The sequence below is a fragment of the Osmerus eperlanus genome, chromosome 5 (genome assembly GCF_963692335.1).
Source record: "Osmerus eperlanus chromosome 5, fOsmEpe2.1, whole genome shotgun sequence".
NCBI lineage: Eukaryota > Metazoa > Chordata > Actinopteri > Osmeriformes > Osmeridae > Osmerus > Osmerus eperlanus.
The window spans coordinates 10631138-10656073 of NC_085022.1; the positions used below are offsets into that span (position 1 = coordinate 10631138).

The 24936-nt window shown below is 40.4% G+C and overlaps 2 protein-coding genes across 4 annotated transcripts; one reads left to right on the forward strand and one right to left on the reverse strand.

The window, feature by feature from the left end:
* Window positions 1-8: 8 nt before the first annotated feature.
* gcnt3 (glucosaminyl (N-acetyl) transferase 3, mucin type) lies at window positions 9-1821 on the forward strand. The gene has a single exon (XM_062461587.1). The coding sequence runs from the start codon at window positions 80-82 to the stop codon at window positions 1370-1372; it is 1293 nt and encodes a 430-aa protein (XP_062317571.1). The 5' UTR covers window positions 9-79; the 3' UTR covers window positions 1373-1821.
* bnip2 (BCL2 interacting protein 2) lies at window positions 1517-22820 on the reverse strand. Of its 3 annotated transcripts, XM_062461586.1 has the most exons (12): window positions 21947-22820; window positions 20737-20832; window positions 20520-20599; window positions 20215-20397; window positions 18921-19103; window positions 18711-18813; window positions 18474-18605; window positions 18281-18367; window positions 18093-18191; window positions 17612-17647; window positions 3054-3077; window positions 1517-2566 (listed from the first exon to the last, which is right to left on the reverse strand). In XM_062461586.1, the coding sequence occupies exons 1-11, from the start codon at window positions 22327-22329 to the stop codon at window positions 3071-3073; spliced, it is 1389 nt and encodes a 462-aa protein (XP_062317570.1). In that variant the 5' UTR covers window positions 22330-22820; the 3' UTR covers window positions 1517-2566; window positions 3054-3070. The 3 variants fall into 3 exon arrangements, with proteins under 3 accessions (XP_062317570.1, XP_062317568.1, XP_062317569.1); XM_062461584.1 differs by lacking the exon at window positions 3054-3077 and having other exon boundaries at window positions 21947-22812; XM_062461585.1 differs by lacking the exons at window positions 3054-3077; window positions 17612-17647 and having other exon boundaries at window positions 21947-22818.
* Between the last annotated feature and the right edge of the window lie 2116 nt (window positions 22821-24936).

Genomic DNA, 24936 nt, shown 5'->3' on the forward strand with positions numbered 1-24936 from the left:
GAGCTGGCATGGTGATCGTTGGGATCTGGCATTGATTAAAAAAATCACTTTTTAAAGCTCAGCACCAAAATCTTTTTCCATGGTAGGATCAAGGTTTCGGAGATTCATCCTGAATCTCTCTCTCATACTAATGACCACATCTATGTACTTTCTTCTCTGGCAAACTCACAGACAGACATGCTCACAGAAGAGATCCCTGATAGTGGCAGATGTCGCACCCCAGGAGTATGTCGATGACCTACCCACCTGCTCTGCCATCATCAGTGGGGACATCGAAGGCCTGGGGAAAGGTAACCTTAGTCGGCTTCTGACCTCCAGGAGGAAGAGCAGGCTTCACTCTGAAGAATTCTACCTCAAAGTTACTCAGGATTGTAAGGCATATGTCAAAGACCGAGGGTTCCTCACAACACCACTGAGTGAAGAAGAGAGAGACTTCCCTATTGCCTATTCTATTGTGATCCATGAGAAGATTGAGATGTTTGAGCGACTCTTGCGTGCCGTTTATACTCCTCAGAATGTATACTGTGTACATGTAGACCAGAAGTCTTCTAAGGAATTCATGAATGCAGTGAAAGCCATCATATCCTGCTTTCCCAATGTGTTTGTGGCCAGTACACTGGAGAGTGTGGTTTATGCATCTTGGTCTCGGGTGCAAGCCGATTTAAATTGCATGAAGGATTTGCTGAACTCAACCGTTAAGTGGAGATACCTACTCAACACTTGTGGAACAGACTTTCCCATTAAAACCAACGCAGAGATGGTTCAGGCTCTTAAGTTACTCAATGGTAAGAACAGCATGGAGTCTGAAGCTACAAATGACTATAAGAAAGGCAGGTGGCAGTTCCACCACAATGTTACTAACACTGTGATTTGGACCAGTGTGAAGAAGAGTCCCCCTCCCATCAGCACACCCATGTTCTCAGGTAATGCCTACTTTGTGGTCACAAGGGACTTTGTGCAACATGTGATGGAGAGTAAAAAAGTCCACAACCTTTTAGAATGGGAGAAAGATACATACAGCCCAGATGAACACCTGTGGGCTACTCTTCAGCGTATGCCTTCAGTTCCAGGCTCAAAGCCTGCTAATGAGAAGTATCATGAATCCGACATGATCTCCATTGCTCGTCTGGTAAAGTGGTCTTACCTAGCAGGAGATGTGAAAAGTGGTGCCCCCTACCCACCATGTACTGGCACCTACAGAAGAGCAGTGTGTGTCTATGGGGTCGGAGACCTACAGTGGCTGCTACAACAACACCACCTCATAGCTAACAAGTTTGATCCAGAGGTTGATGATGTTACCATCAGATGTCTGGAGTCAGTCCTCCGCCACAAAGCAATACGTAGTCAATCTCAAGAACTGATGATTTTCTAAAATGTTATTTTCTTTGTAAATATGACAAAATAATATATTTGTGTATAAATGATCTGTTTACATTTGTTCCATGTAGTTTGTATGTTAAATGTGAAGAGTGCCATCTAATGGAAGAAACAATTACCATGCAATTTGACAGCCATGGACTTTTTCTTCCCTGTTCAAGATTATTTTATTTCAGCATTGACTGTCTGCTGATACCAAACATCCAAAACATTATATGCACAGCCACCATCGAAAAATAACTGCTGTGTAGTTACATTCATATGAGTCTTACATAAATCCAGTTTTATGTAAGCAATTCCTTGTACAGTACAGGCCTTTAATGTTTATTCATTTTTACATGAATAGCAGCTACTGTGTAATGCATGCATCCTACTGTAAAACACATTCTATCAAAATTATTTTTGATAAGCAGTCATTTCTAATAAATAAAAGCATACAATTGGGTTCAGAAATGTACAGTATCCACTCTAAAATACTCAATCAACATACTACAGAATTCAAAGAGATTTATCCTTATTCGTGTCACTACTTCTTTATGATTGGTTCAGGTTTCACATACACTCTCACTATTAAATGGCACCCACCCACGACACTCAGATAAAACTATTTCAGGTGGGATTCTTGCAGCAGTAAAGTATGTTCTATGAGTGTTCAATTAAACCTGCTCTAAGCAATGCCATGCAACAGTTGTCTAATAACGTAAAATATGGTTCAAATTCAAATCAAACATAAAAAATATATTAATCTCTGTCCTTTATCACCTTTTGAATATAAATATATATTTAAATGTAATGAAGAACATGCATCAACCATTTGAAACAGAGTGCCTTAAATACATGGCAACAGCAACTGAGACAACATCAAAATATATCTATGTTTGGCTTGATATACAAGAGATTATAAAAACATCTGAAAGAGAGCAGTGAGAGAACAACCAGATATCGGGCAAATGGCACACTAACACAGCTGACAGATAAGTTCCATAATGTAACAGGCAGCATAGTCACAAAAAGGCACTCTGACACAAAGAGCTAGACTTCAGTCGCAGCACACAGGACACAAGTCACTGTGTTTCTATCCATGTTTTTGTCTGTGTGTTCCTCCGTCCTGGCCTGGCAGTGCTACGGCTCTCACTCAGGAAGTGCGGCAGCAGCCATCTCCACTCTGCCATGCATGTCCTGATCAGTCCTGAGGGAGGAGAGCAGGCGGACATCACACCTTTGTATTACTGAAACCAACTTAGCAATGCATTAGAAGCCTTTAAACCCTTTTGTCTCTCCTCATAATAAGTTGATGTGCCAATATCATATTCATATCAGAGACACTTGGTGAGGAAAAAATAAAATAAAAACACTTGTTTGATTTAGTCAACTGAAACCATTTGCATGAGTGGTGGGTTGTTAAGAGAATACAAAGAGTGAAAATATTTGGTTTGCATAGGCAAGGCAGGCATCACAGAAGGGTGTAGGGTACACTGAGGTAGAACTAAGGAATGCAGAGTCATGTGGCCAGCAGTGTGAAGGGACAAGCTAAGTGTGGGGTGAATACTGGTTAGGAGGGCCACGTGCAGCCATGGCAACGGTGCAATCCAAACCCTGGTGACTTGACGCCAGTCCAAACCCTTCAGTCAACACTGCATTCTACAATCCAAACACCAGAAGTCGTGCTCTCTTACCAACCGACCACTTCAATTCAAAACCTGTGAGTTTTAAAGAAATTATACTTAACTAGAGAGGGTACAATTTCTGTGGAAATTGTAGGGTGTGCTTGCTTGCGTCGTTTGCACAGGGGTCAGTTTTTTAATGACATTTTTACAACTGATATTTCTGTATATTTTATATAAAAATGCATAGGGCCTACTTATTATTTATAAGGATTACATAGATTTAAAAGGATCTTTTTTTTGCTGCTCATTTACAACTCAAAATACGAGTGAAGTGTAGAATGAAATATGATGTCTTATTTCCCCTGCAAGATGCAGCCTCATAGCTGAATCAAAACGAATACATTTGGCAGACCAGTGTAAAAATTGACCTAATCTCTATGACAACGCAACGCAAAATGCGATATAGCCCTGTGTGGAGAAGCTGCCCCGGTAAATTGTACTACAGTACAGTACTAGACTACTGCTGTGTTCGTCTTGGTAGCGATTGTGTTGGTTGAATTCGATGTAACGTTCCGTTGTACGGTTTAGGCTGAAATTAATTATTTTCATGAAAGATTGACAAAGTTTAGGCTGTGGCAATGAAGTTCAAGTTAGTAGTCAGATAGTTTCACCTATTGAAAGACTTTTGATTTAAGTCAACCGACTATAAATGTTTTTAATGTCGGGCTACGAATTTATAGAACAACTTCTGTCTGATACATGTGGCATCCTTTAGCCAAATAATTAGCCTACATTTTGCTGAGAGATTGAAGAGCTAGACAACAAATGTTCTAATGAATCACCGACTAAAGTCATCTTCTGACATTGCCTTTGCTCCATGTTAAAAGCTACAAAATGATGGACTGGCAAAAGCTTTATAACTATAAATCTACTCTAAAATGTACTTAAAAGTATGGCGACGACGTTGGCAACTTATCCAGTAGTAAATGTCAAACGACAAGTATGTCAAAGTCGTAGAACCGTGATCCCAAGCTAGCATCGACATCGCTGTGTTTACACCGGCAGACGCTTTGCAAACCACTTCCGGCAGAAATGAAATGCATTTGTGTAGAGTTATGGCGGCCCCCTGGGATTTGGCGCGTAAACTTGTCTATAGTTAGCCGAGCTATCCCCCAAGTTAACAGATGCGAAACGAATGTTCTGCTACAGGTAGTCACGCGTGTTTTCGTGACGTTAGTGACGTTAGTAATGTCAGTGACTGACTAGCAAGTTAGCCACCATTAGCTTCACCTTTCGCCACAAAAACGTAATTTGAACTTCAACCATCCAACGGAACGTAAATAAAAATACAACCAACGCAATCGAGACCAAGACGAACCTTTTGACACCGCCGTTGTCTATGTAGTCCAAATATTGACTGATCCTTAGGGGGGCGAAAATAAACAATAACTAGAGAGGGTACAATTTCTGGGGAAATTGTAGGGTGTGCTCGCTTGCGTCGGTTGCAGGTGGGTCCGTCCCCTTAAGTTTTTCCCATCTAGTGATATTTTCAAGCATTTAGCCTACTCAAGAATCCCCTTTGAAACAAGCTACCGTAAAAACGTTGTCACCGGCAGTATTTCAGATGGAATCGCGATTCAAACAGTATTGTCTGCTAACTGAAAATATGCCCCCAAAAACGTAAACAAGTTTTACATTAATTTAGGGGGAAATGGCTTATTCAAAAGAAGTTTGCTACGAGCAAGCTAGCTGCTGTTGCTAGCCAAACGTCTCTGAGGGGATTGTTTGAATACGCCAGAAATTAGAATGTTTCTTTTGACAAAGTTTAGGCTGTGGCATTGAAGACAGTGACGCACCACACAAGCTTGAGTTTAAATACATTATTTAATGTGACATTACTTACTGTACCTGCAAGTCTTGATTTGCTTGAATGTACATGTGCTGCTAGTACACCACAGCACGATACTCGCTGTGCAACTGCACATCAATCTATGCGTCGTTGCTAACATGTGCTGACATAGCTAGCACTGAGTACCCTTCGTTGACGAAAGGCACTTTTTGCCACAAAAACGTTGTAACCTCCTAAACCGTGCAACGGAACGTAAATAAAAATACAAGCAACGCAATCGAGACCAAGACGAACATTTTGACACAGGCGTTGTCTATGTAGTCCAAATATTGACTGATCCTTAGGGGGGCGAAAATAAACAATAAATAATAAATATATATGTGAGAGAACAATGGTTGTGCTCACCTAAGGCGTGAGCACACCCAACTAGAAACGGCTGTTCCTGCGAAACAGCAGTGAGAATGCTTAAAACCTGAATGGGGATAGCTGACCATGCTAAAAAAGCGGCAAATTGTGAAAATTTAGTAGAAAGTTATAAGCTGAAGCACCTGAAAGGTATTTTTGAAAGGGGCTGGAGCTGGACGAAGGTATAAAACTACAGAAAAGAGAAGAAAAATGCAAAAAGAGAAATAATTCTGAAGAATTTGAAAGTTTAGCAGAAAATTATTTGCTGGAGTTTCAAAAGGCCTGAAATGTATGTTAGAAAGGACCTGCAGCAAGATGAAGGCAGAAAACAGAAGAAAAGAGAAGAAAATAAGAAGAAAAATGCAAAACAATAAGGGCAAAAATTCAGAAAGATGAGCTGCAGGAAAATGTGAAAATTTAGCAGAAAACCAGTTTCTGAAGTCTGGGTTGAACGAATTTGAAGGTAAAAGGACAACACTGGAATGACTTGAACTTGCTGGAAAAACGTAGCAACCGTTGGTCATTGGCAACAGACTGGCAACATTTCTAACCTAGAATCTAGGTTTCAGGTTCAAGACGGAGGAGAAACTAATCATGTGTGCCTGCACACCCAGTCCTGTTCAGACACTTAATTTAAGATGACATCTAAATAATAATTCATAGTGCAGGGTTGCCAATGTTGTCGTTGTCCCTGGTGTTTTTTATACTTAAATAATAAGATCATGTTACATCTAACCAGCGGATCATTTCTTGCAAGTGTGTCAAAGTGGTATTAACACCGTAGGCTTGAATAATAACCGAAGGTGTGAAGCTAGAGAGGATGCAATGGAAAATTTCCTACATAAGCTAAATCTACTGCTTCAAATTGAAAACGGAGACCATCTTTTGATTAAAGACAAGTTCCTTAACCTCTGTTGTCAATATCGCCAATAAAAAGTAAATACTCTTCAGTTACGAAGCATTTGTTTGTAGCTAGGTACTGAATGATAGTTATTAGACCGTATGTGACCTGGTTTCACCGTTCTATTAGCAGCCATGATGACAGTAGAGTCACTAGAATGCTAACAAAAGATCAAATATCGAATCTGTCCGCTGTTCTAAATTGCCCACATAATTACGTATATTTCATTCCAAGACTGCCGAAACCATAGATATCCTTTATGTGTCTGTGCGGTCAGAAATACAACTCCTTTGGCAGTTTCAAAAACGTTCATGGTGCGTGTCTGTTTGGTTGCCACGGTGATGGCGCAGCTGTGATAGCTAACGAGCTAGGCAGAGAGAAAAACAAACATTTACCTAGCATCCACACCTCAAACAAGTTGACCTAGACGCAAAACTACACGTCCAATATATAAAATTAGGATATTTTCCGAGACCCAAGACTCTTCCGAAACTAGAGATGTCCTTTATATGTCTGTGCGGACAGAAATATGTCTCTACCGGCAGTTTCGAAATCGTCTTCCTTCTTGCTTTCTCTGACGGATTTTACCCACCTCTCCATTGAAGTTAGTGAGAGAATTTGAAAGGCTGCTCTCGCTTCAAGGCTCATAGCTGAAAATCTGTAAATGTGAGCTCTTTAGTAGTTACATTGGCTGAAAGAGGACAACTTTTCCTACATTTTAAGGTATAAATTGTTTCTGTAAGTTAAACTATATGAAAATTAGAGGAATTTGTTTGACAATTTAGTTGAATATCAGAAAAAGAGCAGGCAGCAGTGTGCCACTCTGCTGGCTGCTCATTCATAAAAATCAAGAAGGAGCAAACATTTTAATGTATTTCAAACTGTCATAATACAAAATTGGCTGAATATTTGAAAAAGCTGAATCATTTGGGAATAGCTGAATGTCTTGTGAACATTTTAAAGGTTGAATGGTGTCTCTAGCTGAAAGTATGCTGAAGTAGTTACGTTTGAAAGAGGAGGAAGCTTTTTAATGATTTGAAAGGATTTACCATTACTTTTAATGGGAGAATAATTTGCACAAAAACCTTAATATCTTAAAAAGTATAAAAGTGAGAAATACCAAAAGACATAGCACACATCTCCTGAAGGAGCTGAACGTTTTGATACAAAAATTGTAGGAATCGGTGAAAGTATGCAGGACTGGTTAAAGGACAAAAAACGGCAGAAGAACTAAGAAGTTGGAAAAACAGTGAGACTGCTGAACAGCATTCTCACAATAATAACTAGAAAAGGCTGTTACTGCGAAACAGCAGTGAGAATGCTGAAAACCTGAATGGGGATAGCTGACCATGCTAAAAAAGCTGAAAATAGTGAAAATTTAGTAGAAAGTTATAAGCTGAAGCTTCAAAGCAACCGAAAGGTATTTTTGAAAGGGGCTGGAGCAGCATTCCAACAATGATTTGAAAGGATTTACCATTACTTTTAAAGGGAGAATAATTTGCACAAAAACCTTTATATTTTAAAAAGTATAAAAGTGAGAAATGAGAAAATACCCGCAAGCTGAAATGAATTTCAAAAATGTGTGAGTGACACAAAAGAGGCAGTGTGGAAGCTGAACTGCATCATCTTAACAAAGCTAAGAGCTAAAATAGCCTACAATGTGGGAGAAGCTGAAAGCTGAACTGTTAAACAGAAGAAGTAGGCTAGCTAGTCGTAACAAGATTATTATCGTTTTAACAGCTGAAATTATAGTTGGGATAGTAATAGCAGTAGCAGATGTAGCCTACCATTGAGTGCGTTTACTCGGCTTTCTTAGTAGGATTCAATGTGTTGATGGAATGAAACATACAGCAGTAGGGCCGATACAGGAAGACACGGCGACACTTTGTTGCAGAAGGATGATGGTGCAAGTTTTGTCCGTGGAGCATACAACGATTAATAAAAAAGAATCATGTAGACGCGTTTATTGAGTAATCGCATAACTAATTACACATGTAAACGGAGTAATCGTATTATTGGTATAAACCGACAATAGCTAGTAATCGTGTTTCTCATGGTCAAGTAAATGTACCAATCACCTGTGTGAGAGACTGAGTGGTGCGTGTCTGTCGTTACGGTGATGGTGCAGCTATGATTGCTAATGCGGTGAGGGCACAGAATAAGAGAAATGTAGCTAGAATCCACACCTCAAACAAGATAACCTAGACGCAAAACTGTACGTCCAATCCAAAATCTAATGATATTCTCCGAGACCCAAGACTCTGCCGAAACCAGAGATATTCTTTATATGTATGTGCAGTCAGAAATACGACTCTACCTGCAGTTTCAAAAACGTGTTCCTTCTGCTTTCTTGGTGCGTGTTTGTTTGGTTGCCACGGCGATGGAGCAGCTGTGATCGCTAACGAGCTGGGCAGAGAGAATAACTAATGTAGCTAGAATCCACACCTCAAACAAGTTAACCTAGACGCAAAACTGTACGTCCAATCCAAAATCTAATGATATTTTCCGAGACCCAAGACTCTGCCGAAACCAGAGATATTCTTTATATGTATGTGCAGTCAGAAATACGACTCTACCTGCAGTTTCAAAAACGTGTTCCTTTTGCTTTCCTGGTGCTTGTTTGTTTGGTTGCCACGGTGATGGCGCAGCTGTGATAGCTAACGAGCTAGGCAGAGAGAAAAACGAACATTTACCTAGCATCCACACCTCAAACAAGTTGACCTAGACGCAAAACTATACGTCCAATCCAAAATATAAGGATATTTTCCGAGACCCAAGACTCTGCCGAAACCAGAGATGTCCTTTATATGTCTGTGCGGTCAGAAATACGACTCTATCGGCAGTTTCAAAATCTTGTTCCTTCTTGCTTTCTCTGACTGATTTTACTCACCTCTCCATTGAAGTTAGTGAGAGAATTTGAAAGGCTGCTCTCGCTTCAAGGCTCATAGCTGAAAATCTGTAAATGTGAGCTCTTTAGTAGTTACATTGGCTGAAAGAGGACAATTTTTCCTACATTTTAAGGTATAACTTGTTTCTGTAAGTTAAACTATATGAACGTTAGAGGAATTTGTTTGACAAACTAGAAAAGGCTGTTCCTGCGAAACAGCAGTGAGAATGCTGAAAACCTGAATGGGGATAGCTGACCATGCTAAAAAAGCTGAAAATAGTGAAAATTTAGTAGAAAGTTATAAGCTGAAGCTTCAAAGCAACCAAAAGGTATTTTTGAAAGGGGCTGGAGCAGCATTCCAACAATGATTTGAAAGGATTTACCATTACTTTAAAAGGGAGAATAATTTGCACAAAAACCTTAATAGTATAAAAGTATAAAAGTGAGAAATGAGAAAATACCCGCAAGCTGAAATGATTTTCAAAAATGTGTGAGTCACACAAAAGAGGCAGTGTGGAAGCTGAACTGCATCATCTTAACAAAGCTAAGAGCTAAAATAGCCTACAATGTGGGAGAAGCTGAAAGCTGAACTGTTAAACAGAAGAAGTAGGCTAGCTAGTCGTAACAAGAATATTATCGTTTTAACAGATTAAATTATAGTTGAGATAGTATTAGCAGTAGCAGATGTAGCCTATGCGTTTACTCGGCTTTCTTAGTAGGATTCAATGTGTTGATGGAATGAAACATACAGCAGTAGAGCCGATACAGGAAGACACGGCGACACTTTGTTGCAGAAGGATGATGGTGCAAGTTTTGTCCGTGGAGCATACAACGATTAATAAAAAAGAATCATGTAGACGCGTTTATTGAGTAATCGCATAACTAATTACACATGTAAACGGAGTAATCGTATTATTGGCATAAACCGACAATTGCTAGTAATCGTGTTTCTCATGGTCAAGTAAACGTACCAATCACCTGTGTGAGAGACTGAGTGGTGCGTGTCTGTCGTTACGGTGATGGTGCAGCTATGATTGCTAACGCGCTGAGGGCAGAGAATAAGAGAAATGTAGCTAGAATCCACACCTCAAACAAGATAACCTAGACGCAAAACTGTACGTCCAATCCAAAATATAAGGATATTTTCCGAGACCCAAGACTCTGCCGAAACCAGAGATATTCTTTATATGTCTGTGCAGTCAGAAATACGACTCTACCTGCAGTTTCAAAAACGTGTTCCTTTTGCTTTCCTGGTGCTTGTTTGTTTGGTTGCCACGGTGACGGCGCAGCTGTGATAGCTAACGAGCTAGGCAGAGAGAAAAACGAACATTTACCTAGCATCCACACCTCAAACAAGTTGACCTAGACGCAAAACTATACGTCCAATCCAAAATATAAGGATATTTTCCGAGACCCAAGACTCTGCCGAAACCAGAGATGTCCTTTATATGTCTGTGCGGTCAGAAATACGACTCTATCGGCAGTTTCAAAATCTTGTTCCTTCTTGCTTTCTCTGACTGATTTTACTCACCTCTCCATTGAAGTTAGTGAGAGAATTTGAAAGGCTGCTCTCGCTTCAAGGCTCATAGCTGAAAATCTGTAAATGTGAGCTCTTTAGTAGTTACATTGGCTGAAAGAGGACAATTTTTCCTACATTTTAAGGTATAACTTGTTTCTGTAAGTTAAACTATATGAACGTTAGAGGAATTTGTTTGACAAATTAGTTGAATATTGTGGAAGAAATTGGGATTTCATGTGTGCTTACACTAATCACTAATCAATAGAACTAGTCATTGGATACTAGTTAGTACGTTTATCATGTAAGCTTGCTATTAATAACAGTATATTGTGTATATGTGTCAGGTTAATAGATGTTCGAGGTCAGGAGAAAGTACTGGTAAACGGTCCTTGTCATGACAAGGAGAGCTCCAACTATGAACTCTCTAGTGTGAGAGTTGTCATGTGTTGGGAGCAGTGAATCTTTATCTCTGAGACTGTTGAAACGTCATTCCTGCCTGACTGTCACAATCTATGTTTACATTCTTGTGCCCTATTAAAGATGGTCCTTCGGCTTTCGGAGCGGAGAGAGACCTGGTTGAGACCTAAGCTTGGTGTTGTGTTGTCATTTATGGTCAGAAGACTGGTTTTCTCTCCCAATCTGCAGATTGATAAATACTTAGTAAAATCCAGAACTCAACTGAACTTAGTCACTCCGTTTATGAAGAGACGGACAAAACACTTTCTTCATCAATATCAGAAAAAGAGCAGCAAGCAGTGTGCCACTCTGCTTGCTGCTCGTTCATAAAAATCAAGAAGGAGCAAACATTTTAATGTATTTCAAACTGTCATAATTCAAAATTGGCTGAACATTTGAAAAAGCTGAATCATTTGGGAATAGCTGAATGTCTTGTGAACATTTTAAAGGTTGAATGGTGTCTCTAGCTGAAAGTAAGCTGAAGTAGTTACGTTTGAAAGAGGAGGAAGCTTTTTAATGATTTGAAAGGATTTACCATTACTTTTAATGGAAGAATAATTTGCACAAAAACCTTAATGTCTTAAAAAGTGTAAAAGTGAGAAATACCAAAAGTCATAGCCATCATCTCCTGAAGGAGCTGAACGTTTTGATACAAAAGTTGTAGGAATCGGTTAAAGTATGCAGAACGAGTTAAAGGCCAAAAAACGGCGGAAGAACTAAGAAGTTGAAAAACAATAGTGAGAAAAAAGAGAAACAGGAAAACAATAGTTAGAATGCTTAACAGCATTCTCACAATTAGTTGAATATCAGAAAAAGAGCAGGAGCAAACATTTTAATGTATTTCAAACTGTCATAATTCAAAATTGGCTGAACATTTGAAAAAGCTGAATCATTTGGGAATAGCTGAATGTCTTGTGAACATTTTAAAGGTTGAATGGTGTCTCTAGCTGAAAGTAAGCTGAAGTAGTTACGTTTGAAAGAGGAGGAAGCTTTTTAATGATTTGAAAGGATTTACCATTACTTTTAATGGGAGAATAATTTGCACAAAAACCTTAATGTCTTAAAAAGTATAAAAGTGAGAAATACCAAAAGTCATAGCCATCATCTCCTGAAGGAGCTGAACGTTTTGATACAAAAGTTGTAGGAATCGGTTAAAGTATGCAGAACGAGTTAAAGGCCAAAATACGGCGGAAAAACTAAGTGAGAATGCTGAACAGCATTCTCACAATAATAATAATAATAAAGAGAAACAGGAAAACAATAGTGGGAATGCTTAACCTGTTTACGCTCCTGTTTCGCCCGCGAGACAAAAATGCTGCCTCCCCCTTCCTCAGTTACGACGCACTAAATTCTAAAAAATATATTTTTTAGACGCTACACATGTTATACATCGTTGGAAAGCTACGATTCTTGTGCTTCCATTGAAATAAACCAATTCAAGATCAAGTCGCAATAGCAAGCAAAGTCAACGTCTTTTTCCGGTGAACATTCCTTCAACAATGCCAAAGAAAAAAGTTGTACTCACCCTAAGTTGTTCAAATAGGTCCAGGTGTGCAAATCATGCCATCAAAACTTGATCTGCGTAAGTCCCAAGGGTTCAAAGTATCTAACCATGTAAAGTAATTCGTCCAAATACAATGTTTTACGTTCATGAATAGCCATTATCCTTTGTTTCATTATGCAAGTTAGCCGACGGAAGAAACAACTTGTTCACATAAAAGTGTTATTTTCTCCGATTTATCAACGGAGTATTTACAAAATGAAGGTCTCAAAATGTCCGTTGAACCCTCCCCTTTTGATTGACACCTTGTTCGACCCAATAGGAGCTTCCATGCCCCGTTGACAGCCCTCTAAAGCCAACTAGGTCTGTGCGTCCTGCCCCCCCCCCGCCCCCCCCCCCCACACTCGTTCTAAACAAATTTCTCGAACTGGCTTCGACTGGCTCTGAAATTAGCTCGTTAGCCTTGTAGCTGACAGCTAGCTGAAAATGCCAATACCTCATTTGTATGCGTCTGTGGAGCCTTCAAAATAACAGTCGATTGCGCAATATGGTTGACAGAATCAGTGTTCTTTGTGCGCCAATCCTTGGAATCAGATAAAGCACTCCAATGTGTTCATGCTTCAGTTTTTGTGTTTCAGTATTACTAATTAGGGATTTAGCTATTATATATGATATTTCTAAGTACCAGAGATGGGCCAGAGATAACAATTATGAAAAATAATACCTTTTTATTTGACCTTGACCTTGGTTACAAAGGGTCATTTTGGAGTCTCCAAAAGACCCTTTTAGAAAATTCCTGGATGTACTCTTATAAAAACATGTGTCAAATATGAATATATTGTGGTATTATGTTTGACTTTTGATTTGAATTGGGTAAGGCTTCAACCTGTGGTCCAATTTAGTCTTCCAGATAATACCTACCACCTCTAGGCCTCTTCAGGCCTCTGTTTTCAAAACAAAATCTAGGCGGAAATAGAAATTTTCACTTTCCTTGTGTTCAAGCTTCTATTACTCAACACTAGAAGGACTGACAGGGGTCCTGACAACAGGGGACATAACTTCAGAGTGTCAGCTTTCAAAAGAGATCATTTACATGCATGTACTCCAAATGGTTCAAGAACAGCTTCCAATTTACTTTGGGTATGCTGTTTAGGCGTTTTCAGGCAAATTTAACAGGAACATGAAAAGGTTAACAGCATTCTCACAATAAAGAGAAACAGGAAAACAATAGTGAGAATGCTTAACAGCATTCTCACAACTAGAAAGGCATTTCCTGCTGAAAATGCGTTGGAATGCTGAAATATGAAATTATTTTTCTTAAATAGCAGAAAATACAGAAATGAGAAAATACCCGCAAGCTGAAATGAATGTCAAAAATGTGTGAGTCACACAAAAGAGGCAGTGTGGAAACTGAACTGCATCATCTAACAACGCTAAGAGCTGAAATACAATGCGGGAGAAGCTGAAAGCTGAACTGTTAAACAGAAGAAGAAGTAGGCCTAAGCTAGCTAGTCATACAACGATTAATAAAAAGAATCATGTAGACGCGCTTATTGAGTAATCGCATAACTAACTACACATGTAAACAGAGTAATCGTATGGCATAAACCGACATTTGGTTTCTCATGGTCAAGTAAACGCACTCAGTGGCGTAGTAGAATAAAACAGTTCCATTAGCAATAGTAGTAAAAGAGATATCAGCACCTGCAGAGTCACCTCTTGTAAATTGTATTAGGTTGAAATACTATCAAACTCTGTCTTGTGACTCCACTAATCAGCTAATACCAATCACCTGCGTGAGACTGAGTGGTGCGTGTCTGTCGTTGCCATGGTGATGGTGCAGCTATGATTGCTAACACGCTGAGGGCAGAGAATAACAGAAATGTAGCTAGAATCCACACCTCAAACAAGTTAACCTAGACGCAAAACTATACGTCCAATCCAAAAAATAAGGATATTTTCCGAGACCCAAGACTCTGCCGAAACCAGAGATGTCCTTTATATTTCTGTGCGGTCAGAAATACGACTCTACCGGCAGTTTTAAAATCTTGTTCTTTTTGCTTTCTCTGACGATTTTGTCACCAGATTTGCATTGGTCTCTATGGGGCGAGAGTTGGACTTTGTCTCGCTTTCGTGGGGCTCTGAACAAATGTGTACGTCTGTTGGATTCAACAGACAACTGTCTACGACCAGCACAAAATTAGCTATCTATTGATCCAAAAATGAAGCATGAAGAGCGAAAATTGTGGCAATGCTGGCAAACTAGAAATATTTTTTCAACGACATCCGAAGCTCAGGCCTCCACTCTAAGCGTTTCAGTCTGCACTCTAGGGTTTCACGTACACACCCATGTAAATCTCAGAAACGGCTTGAAAAAGTCATGAAACAATCAGTGATATTGAAAAAAGTTGAATAGATATCAAAAAGCTGAATTATTTAAAAATAGTTTAGGGTTTTGTCAACATGTTAAAGTTTAAATGGTGGCTCTAGCTGAAAGATTGAGGAAGAAGAAGGATTTGGAAGTTGAAGAAGTTTAAAGAAGTTTGAGAGGATTTGAAAGAAAACTCCATTGGAAACCCATGTTAAAAATATTATGAATATTGATTTATATTAATTCAAGCATAAGAGGTACAAAGCTGAAAAGTCATAGCACCCATGGCCTGAAACTGCTGAATTTTTTGATAGCTGAACGGTTTTAATAGCTGAAGATTTGAAGGCGATGAAAGGTGTCTTGGAAGAAATAGAAGATAAATAATAATAATAAAAATAAGTTGAACTAGAGAGGGTACAATTTCTGGGGAAATTGTAGGGTGTGCTTGCTTGCGTCGGTTGCACAGGGGGGTCCGTTTTTTTATGACATTTTTACAACTGATATTTCTGTATATTTTATATAAAAATGCATACTTATTATTTATAAATATTATAGATTTGAAAGCATTTTTTTTTTTGCTGCTCATTTACAACTCAAAATACGAGTGAAGTGTAGAAATAGATGTCTTCTCATTTCCCCTGAAAGAGGCAGCCTCATAGTTGAATCAAAACGAATAAATTTGGCAGACCGGTGTAAAAATTGACCTAATCTCTATGACTTAAACGTCCTTTTAAGTTTTTCCCTTCTTGTGATACTTTCAGGCATTTAGCCTACTCATATTGCATTCATTCATTAATAAAGAACCCCCTTTGAAGATTATTCTACGACATTACCAACAGTAGAAGATGGAATCGCGATTCAAACAGTACCATCTGCTAACTGAAAATATGCCCCCAAAAACGTAAATAAGCTTGACATTTATTTAGTGGAAAATCGCTTTCATAAAAAGCTCACTGGTAGCGATCATTAAGTAACAACAGTAACAACGCAAAGTGCGCTATCCCTGTGTGGAGAAGCTGCCCCGGTAAATTGTACTACTACAGTACAGTAGACTACTGCTGTGTTCGTCTTGGTAGCGATTGCGTTGGTTGAATTGGATTTAACGTTCCGTTGTACGGTTTAGGCTGAAATTAATTATTTTCATGAACAGATTTACAAAGTTTAGGCTGTGGCAATGAAGTTAAGGTTAATAGTTAGATAGACTTTTGATTTAAGTAAGGGGAGTGCCGAACATGTTCTGTCGCCGTTTGACTTCCTACAGCTGTAGATGTTTTTGTAGTGTCTCGCGTAGGCTACAGCGTTGCAGTGAGCAACACTGGTTTGAAACCACAGGTAATGATAATTTCACCCACAAATCGTTTACTTGTAATGTAATGTCATAATAAATCCTACAACGAAAATGTATTTGTGAGGAATGTTTATTTTAACGATTGAAAACAGATGCATCATAGACCACTGTAGTATGTGTTGCCCGGGCAACAGAGGCTAATGTCATGATGCTAATGCTTCAGTGAAATAGTAGACTACCGTTTCCGAAAGTAGATGTGGGCCTAGTTCCTTAATAATATCAGCTAATATTGTACATTACATTTCACAATTGTGTTTCAGATCACAAAGTAAAATGAGTAAATAGTTATCACCCTGGCCTCTTTGCTTGTGGCATTTCTGCAGCTGCCTTGCAGTAAAGCTATAGTTAGCCTAGCTATCCCCCAAGTTAACAGATGCGAAACGAATGTTCTGCTACAGGTAGTCACGCGTGTTTTCGTGACGCAGTGACGTTAGTAACGTCAGTGACTGTGGCTAGCAAATTAGCCACCGTTAGCTTCACTTTTCGCCACAAAAACTTAACTTGAGCCTAAACCATGCAACGGAACGTAAATAAAAATACAAGCAACTCAATCGCTACCAAGACGAAACTTTTGACACCTAGGTTGTCTATGTAGGCCAAATATTGACGAAGATTTAGGGGGGCAAAAATAAATTAAAATAATAATATATATGTGAGAGAACAAAGGTTGTGCCCTTGCCGAAGGCAAAGCACACCCAATAAAGATTAAAGATGCTGAAGCAGCATTCCAACAATAAGTTGAATAAAGATTCAAAGAATAATACTTGTAATGCTGAAGCAGCATTCCAACAATAAAAATAAGTTGAATAAATATTCAAAGAACAATACTTGGAATGCTGAAGCAGCATTCCAACAATAAAGATTCAAAGAACAATACTTGGAATTCTGAAGCAGCATTCCAACAATAAGTTGAATAAAGATTCAAAGAACATGCTGAAGCAGCATTCCAACAATAAAGATTCAAAGAACAAAGCAGCATTCCAACAATAAAGAGAAACAGGAAAACAATCAATAAAGAGAAACAGGAAAACAATAGTGAGAATGCTTAACAGCATTCTCACAATTATTTCAAAACTGTACTTGAGGCCTATGAAATCAATGCATTGGTTAGCTTTGGGACAGACAACAGACATCATGTTTACCACCACCACATATAAATTAAGAACCCCTTGTCTTTGATTTATGAGGAGTTAAGTATCTTAATATTCCATAGGACGGTACCACTCAGGTTATCTAGTTCAGAAGGTGACAATGCCCTTTACAGTAGGGATATAGCCTGAGGGGTTTAGTTGCATTCCTCAAGCCAAACAACAGATTTTGTTGTTAGTGTCAAGCAATGCAACAGATGCCTAGACACCTGGCCTCAGCTCTGGGGTGAAAGTGTAGATACCTTTTATGGCTTTTCCTATTTTTTTCGTCGTCAAACCTTAGGAGGGGGGTAGGGAAAAGGGGTTAGGGTATAGAGAAATATAACAGCCAACAGCAACCAAATATCTAAAGAAGCACTATGAACAGATACCAAGAGAGAAGTAGCCAACTGCTGAAGCACAATCAGCTACCATGCTAATGCATTTCTAGAAAACAGGTTCTTGGAAAAGCTATTTACCCACCCTATTTGAGAAAATCCATGTTTGTCTTACTCAACGCCTTCTCAATTCAGCTATTTACCTTTTACAAATCTTAAGTTCTCAGCTTGGCGTAAGAGGCTTCAGAACAATGGCTTTGACAGGACAGAGGAAGTCAGCAGACGAAAATGTTCAGTCCTTCATACAGGTCCCCAAAATGTACCCTCTGTGTTATTCCTCTGATACAGTACGATCGACTGATGCCCTTGACAATAAGCTGATGGTGTCTGGGCAGAGCTTACTTACTGTTTGATGCACTCTGGTATAGACACATACTCCATGGGGACCAGCACAGCCAGGTCAGTAAGGCTGAAAACATACTTGATCTTCTGGGTAAACTTGGAGCTGAGAAAACACAGCAGGGATGTTAAGTCTGTGAGTGACAACAGTGCGGTAGAGCTGACCTTGTTGTTATTAAGCACTTGAGCGCCTACCTTATAAAAGGCTTAGTAATGGCCAGGAGAGTTCGTATGAACCAGGATGGGTGGACAATGATCAAAGACTTTAGATTTTTTCTTAACCTGGCAAAATAAAAAGTCTTGTTACCCTGATGGAACATCATCTTATGTATCTGGGATCTGGTTATATAGACACTCCTGTACATGACAGATGGTGGTAGTGACTCACCTCCTGTCAACCTGTTGATAGCACTTTCTGAGCCAGCCGACACCGGGCATCTTCCTCCGAGACGTGGCCCCGTTCAAATACACAATCATGTAGTTCTCAGCCACCAGCAGCTCCAGTGTTCCAATAACATACCTGCACACGGAAACTGCATCAGCTGGGGCACTAGGTGGGGATCTTAAGTCAAGGAAAAACGTTTTTTTTTTTTAAGATACAAATATAGAAATAAAAATGCCTTACTTGAAGAGATTGTCCATGATGTATCTGTAGTTTGGTTGATTGCTTTCAGGCATAAAGCACACAGCAAACACAATGATGGCATTCAACCCATCTCCATAGTAACCTGCACACACACACACACAAATAAAACAACAACGGTAACTGGACTGCTCTTTCCAGAGCCATAATTCAGGCTCTCTTGTCCATGACAGACCATGCCATGCCCCTGACCTCCGTGGCTGATGACTCTCTTGTAGGGCTCAATGGCCTTCATGTCCACGCGGTGCTCCTGCTCCCCAATGCGGAACACCCTCCAGCGCCGGCCCTCATCCCTCTCCTCTGAGGCAGAGTACTCCTGGACCGACTCCACACCTTTACGCAGCAGCTCTGTGGCCTTGGGCTTGGGCAGGTCATCTGAAACAGAAACAACTTCTTCAGCCAGTCGGTCATCTGGCACATCCTGAGCTAGTGATACCCCAGTTTATCATTCCTCATTCAATGTACTCTGACACTGTATGTGGAGCACAATATAAAAAACATGATAGCTTATAGACTAGTATCTACAGCTGAATTGTATCCATGGTGGATGGACGTCTTTGAAACTTACCTGAACACCTGCAGTACTAATAACAAATATCCAGAAAATATTACAATATATAGATAGAAAATATCCAGCCTTTGATCCATTGCCTGATCAACAATGTCCCCCAATCAAACAAGAGAACCAGTAATCACGTATCGTACGGTGTTTGGAATGTTGAACATGCAATGAGTAGGAGGGACAAAATGTTTAAGATTGCATAAAGCTAAAACATCTCAAAAAAAGTTAATCTTCCCTGTACACCTCAGCTATCTGTCTGAGAAGTGGGATATAAACCATAGACGATTTGAAAGGGATAAGGAGTGAGGGCATGCTTACAAAACAAAAAATGACTTCAATGCATCAGACAACACATGGTCACACCATTAATTTGTTCAAATAGTGGAATTGGAGGCAGAAGAACAGAATCTGGAACGTTTTGGTTGATTGAGCCAATGCAGAGGAAACCAGGGGCTGTCCAGGAGACCTTACCACATGGAAGAGAGAGACCTGCTGCTGGCCTGGGGCCTGTTTCCAGGCAAAGAACGGAAACAATCCTTCCGAGCGACAGAGGAAAGCAGCAGTGTGGAAACACAAAAACACAACAGCACATTTCAACCACACTCAGAAAAGTTGGTCACACCACTGAAAGGTTAGGTAAGGAAAATTAGTTTCTCCACTGAGGGGGTTCACCACTGGGAGAAACAGACCTGAGAAAGAATAGTATTGTCCAACTTTAAGGCTGACCAGGAAACAAGGCGGGTATGCTTGGCTGTCTGTCAAGCCATTAACCTCTTCAAAAAGCCTGTCATTGCGCCAACAACGCATTTCACTCCATTCCGAGTGCGTCTTGAGATTTTAAAGACAACCTGCCAACTCAACACAAAAAGTGGACTATGCTGCAGGATAATATATTGCCAGCGGGTGTTAAATTCCAATTTATACCTTCCCATTCAAACTCATTGCTGTTATCTGAGGGTGTGTCTATGTCATCCAGGTCCAGCTCAGTGCTCTCGTCCAGTTCGTCTGAGAGAAGAGAGCCCTCACTGCGGTCTAGTGTTAGGCTAATGTCTGGAGCAGCCAGTTTCTTCTTGGTCTTCTTACCACTGTTCGCAGCATAGCCTGCACCTTCAGGGGGGCAAATAAAACACAATAAACAATAACACTTAATTATTCAATCACTTCATATGTAATCACTGGAAACAATGGAGTGAGAAGTCTGAAGGGTGATGTTTGAGAAGATCCTGTACCAGGCTGTTCTTCTCCAGATGTGCCAGTGAAGAGATCATCATCAAGATGAATGTCCTCTTCCTCCTCTTCAGGTAATGGCCTACAAATGCAGAATCACAGTCAGGTCTTTATGTCTAGAGAAAAGGCTGGAACCATCTCCCAATGTGCTACTGAGGCATTCATGAGAACTTGTTACAAAGATTGTGTGGTTGGCATGGGGGGGGGGGGGAGCCACACCTGGGGAAATCCTCATCCTGCCATTCCTCTTTCAGCTCCACCCCTTCCATTCTCAAACGAGCCTCTGTCGTTGCCACGGATTCCTGACGCTCCAGACTGCCAAACAGAAGTCAAATTCAAATGTCATTTGAATTTCCTCTGACCTATTCTCCCTATGAGATCCTCAGTGTTCCCCAAAACATTTATAATTTAAAGAGCACGGACACAGAAAATCAGACAGTCTAATTATTCATTTGTAAACTGTGGCTTGTGACTCTTACACTCCTTAACAACTGCCTTTCAAGCCAAGTTCATAGTTCAGCATATAACAGATGGTGTGTGTGGACAATTGATACCTAATTCAGCCAGCTAATTAAAAAATCACTCTGACCTCAGCTTGTAAGTGGAATCACAAGCAGGCCATTGGCTTCTAAAAAGGCTTCAAGGTTAAGAAGCAGTGTGTTATACAGTCAGGGTTTAGATTATAAACCATTAGGCTACTTTCTAATGCCTATCCATCTGTTTCCTTGCGGTATACAGAGCTCCTTTAGTGCGTTAATCAGTAACACTAATGTACTTGCACAACCAGACACAAAAACATTCACAGCATTTTTCCATTCAAGAAATTCCACAACATCAGTATAGCAGTTATGCAGTGTTAATCTCCATGTTACAATGCAATCCAGCTAAGAGAGGGAGCAATGTAAAAATAATTTCCATGAGATTGAGGAACCTAAGGACCATGCACCAAAACACAGCATCACTTGGGTGTTTTGCACAATTGGCCACATTCTTTGAGATAGGGGCATAGGCTTGTTTTCAAATGTGGGTGCCTAGGTGGGACAGCTTCTTTTATTTTTTTTACTGAGGATGCGGCCATTTTCGTAATATAAACTGTGTGTTTGTGAGAGGGGGGTACACATATTTGCCGTTTTCAAAAAGTGTATATGAAACCTACGCCCCTGCATAGGTTTCAAACATGCTTTGACATGTTGATACAGGAATTCCCTTAAGGAAACGTTGATATGCACTATGAATATTTGAAACAACCTCCTCATTTGCTAATTACAGCTCTGTTCCAGCACCCCTAATCAAACACAGGGAAACTCTTCAGAATGCAAATTACAACAATGGAATGGGTATGAGGTGACTCAAGCATAGGTCCATATTAAGTGTACTGTCAGTGTCCTCATAATTAGAAAAACACACAAAAACAGAAAGGACATCAGACCTTCCGTTGTGTGCAGACGCTGGGCTTTGCTGGGGAAGACTGACGGGAGTAGAGCTTCGCTGCGCTTCTTGTTTTTGTCTATTGTCTAAAGTTGCCGTTTCCTGAAGTGGACCTCCTGTTTGGGTTGGACTCCACGGCGCTGCCTCTTCGCCATTTTCCAAAGTAAAAGTAAACTTGCTGTCTTGCAGGTCGTCTAGTGCTTCGTCCTCACACTCTTCTCCACATACTCCAAAAGATGAAGGACTCTTAATCTCCCTAACGTTACTTTCCAGTGTCTCATAAGTCTTACAATCCGTGTCTAGCACTTCGCTGCTATTGTTGTTCAGACTCCTTTCGCCAGCACTCTTCAGCACCACCCCACTCTCAATCACATATGTAGCCATAGGAGATTCTCGCCTGCTGTTTTCCACATAGAAAACTGAGTTAAAAAAAAGAGATAGCAATAAAATGACTCAATCCCACTATCTATGGCCTACCCAAAACCGAGCCTAGCAAGCTGGCTATCAAGCACAAAAGTGCAACTCAGAAAGACCCTTAACTCTAGCAGGACAAGACTTGTTGCACGGTGACTGCTAGCACGTAGTGTGTGACTAGTTGGTGCTAACAAATAAATGCTCAAAAACTGTATTCTGGTAGAGAAATAATATCGCGCAAGGATAACTACCACATTTATTTTTTACTGTTGAACACAAGAATTGTCAGAAGATAAAAAGCTAGCTCAGGAATTCACTTTGCATTCGCACAGTACGTGTAGCCCCAGCTAGCTGGCTGGCTAGCTAGTCTGCAACTCCCTAAATTCTTCCTCCTTCCTTTTCGACTCCTGTCCTGCGAATCCCGTTAGCCAGCCACTGACCAGCTACTGTAGGTCAGTTCGTTTTGGTCGATGTGCAGTATGTGTCAGAGTAACGGGCCAGCTCCACATACACAGAATAAATAAAGTAATCACACACCTTCAAATCATCATCTCAGAAACTATATAGCTAGCTATAGTTAATACATAACCGTGCAACGTACATAACTTACGTCAGCGTGTAAACGGTGAAAAAAAATTAAGACTTTGGGAGTCCCCGTCGCCGGGCCTGAAAAAGAATTAAATATACTCCAACTCTACACCGCGAGGAGGCACAATCTTATAAAACGGTACACAATAGCTACAGCGACTTCTGGTCCATAAACACAGCTTTTATGAACAAAATTAGGAGCCAATCAGCTGCACTTGTGAGCCTGACTGTCCAGAATTTTAGGTTGGCTCATGTTAAATGGAGTAAACTCCCATTTAAACGGTCAAAAACAAACTAAATCAACTTCAACTGGGGGTCCGGCTCAACTCCATACTATTTTCCCGAGTTGCTAGCCACACGTCGTTATCACCACCCCTCCAAACAAATTCTACGACATTGCCCTCTGTTGGTTTAGTAAATAGGGAATGCTAACGTTTCTTGGTAAGTAAAACGCACATAGTAAACTCTACAACAACAACAACAAAAAAGAGACATCCCCTTTTCAGGACACTGTATTTTAAAGATAGATTTGTATAGGCCTAAGTCGAAATAACTTTCCAGATCTTTATTGTATAGGGTTTGAACAATATTTCCCATGTTTGTTCAATGAACCATAAACAATTAATGAACATATAATACACCTGTGGAACTAAACACTAGCAGCTACAGATGGCAGGCAATAAAGGTCACAGTTAGCAAAACTTAGGACAGAGATCTATCTACTGGCTCTGAAAAACACCAAGGCATGAGGACACCAGATGTGGCAAAAAATGGCAATGTCCTACTGTGAGACGCCTAAGACTACAGGGAGACAGCCAGGAAGGACAGCTGATTGTCCTTGCCAGTGGCAGACTGTGTTAGAAATTGTTCATCATGTGGTACACCGGTACAGGATTGGTACATCAGAAAACCACACTTGCAGAACAGGTAGGCCTACAGGATGGTAACAACAACTGCCCTTGTTAAACCAGGAACTTACAATCCCTCCATCAGTGCTCTGATTGTCTGCAATAAGCTGAGATAAGCTGGACCGAGGGCTTGTAGGCTTGTTAAGGCTGGTCCTCATCAGGTATCACCAGCAACAACATTGCTCAAGGGCAGAAACCCACTTTCGCTGGACAAGACAGGACTGGCAAAAAGTGCTTTCCACCGACTATCCTCGGTTTTGTATCACCAGGGGTGATGGTTGGACTCGCATTTATCATTGAAGGAATGGGCGTTACACCAAGGCCTGTAGCCTACTCTGGAGCAGGATTGATTTGGAGGTGGAGGGTCCTTCATGGTCTGGGTCTGTGTCACAGCATCATCAGACTAAGCTTGTTGTCAGTGCAGGCAATCTCAACACTGTGCGCTAAAGGGAAGACATCCTCCTCCCTCATGTGGTAGCCTTCCTGAAGGCTCATCTTGACATGACCCTCCAGCATGGCAATGTCACCAGCTATACTGCGTGTTCTATGCGTGATTTCCTGTTAGACAGGAATGTCAGTGTTCTGCATGGCCAGCAAAGAGCCTGGTTCTCAAATCTCACATCTGGAACCTGTTGAATCAGAGGGTGAAGGGCTGTACGATTTACCCCAGAAATTACCTGGAAGTTGGTGGAAGAGTGGGATAAAATCTCACAGCAAGAGCTGGGTAAATATTGTGCAGTCCATGAGGAGGAGATGCACTGCAGTACTTGCAGCTGGTGGCCACATCAGATACCGACTGTTACTTTAGACCCCCCCCCCCCCACACACACACACACACTTTTTTTTATCACATTTCTGTTAGTCACACATCTGTGGCACTTGTTCAGTTTGATTATAATCAGAATTCTTGGTTTATCAAGGCAGATGGCCTTTTGTGAATTGTGTAACCCTACATAAAGACATGTATTATTAAAATTAAGTAAATAACTCCCTCTTGAGAAAAAAGGTTTCATTAAGCTCCAATGTTCAGAGGCCTGTTCCATAAAGCGAGTTTACTGAATAAGCTAGACTTATGTCAGTT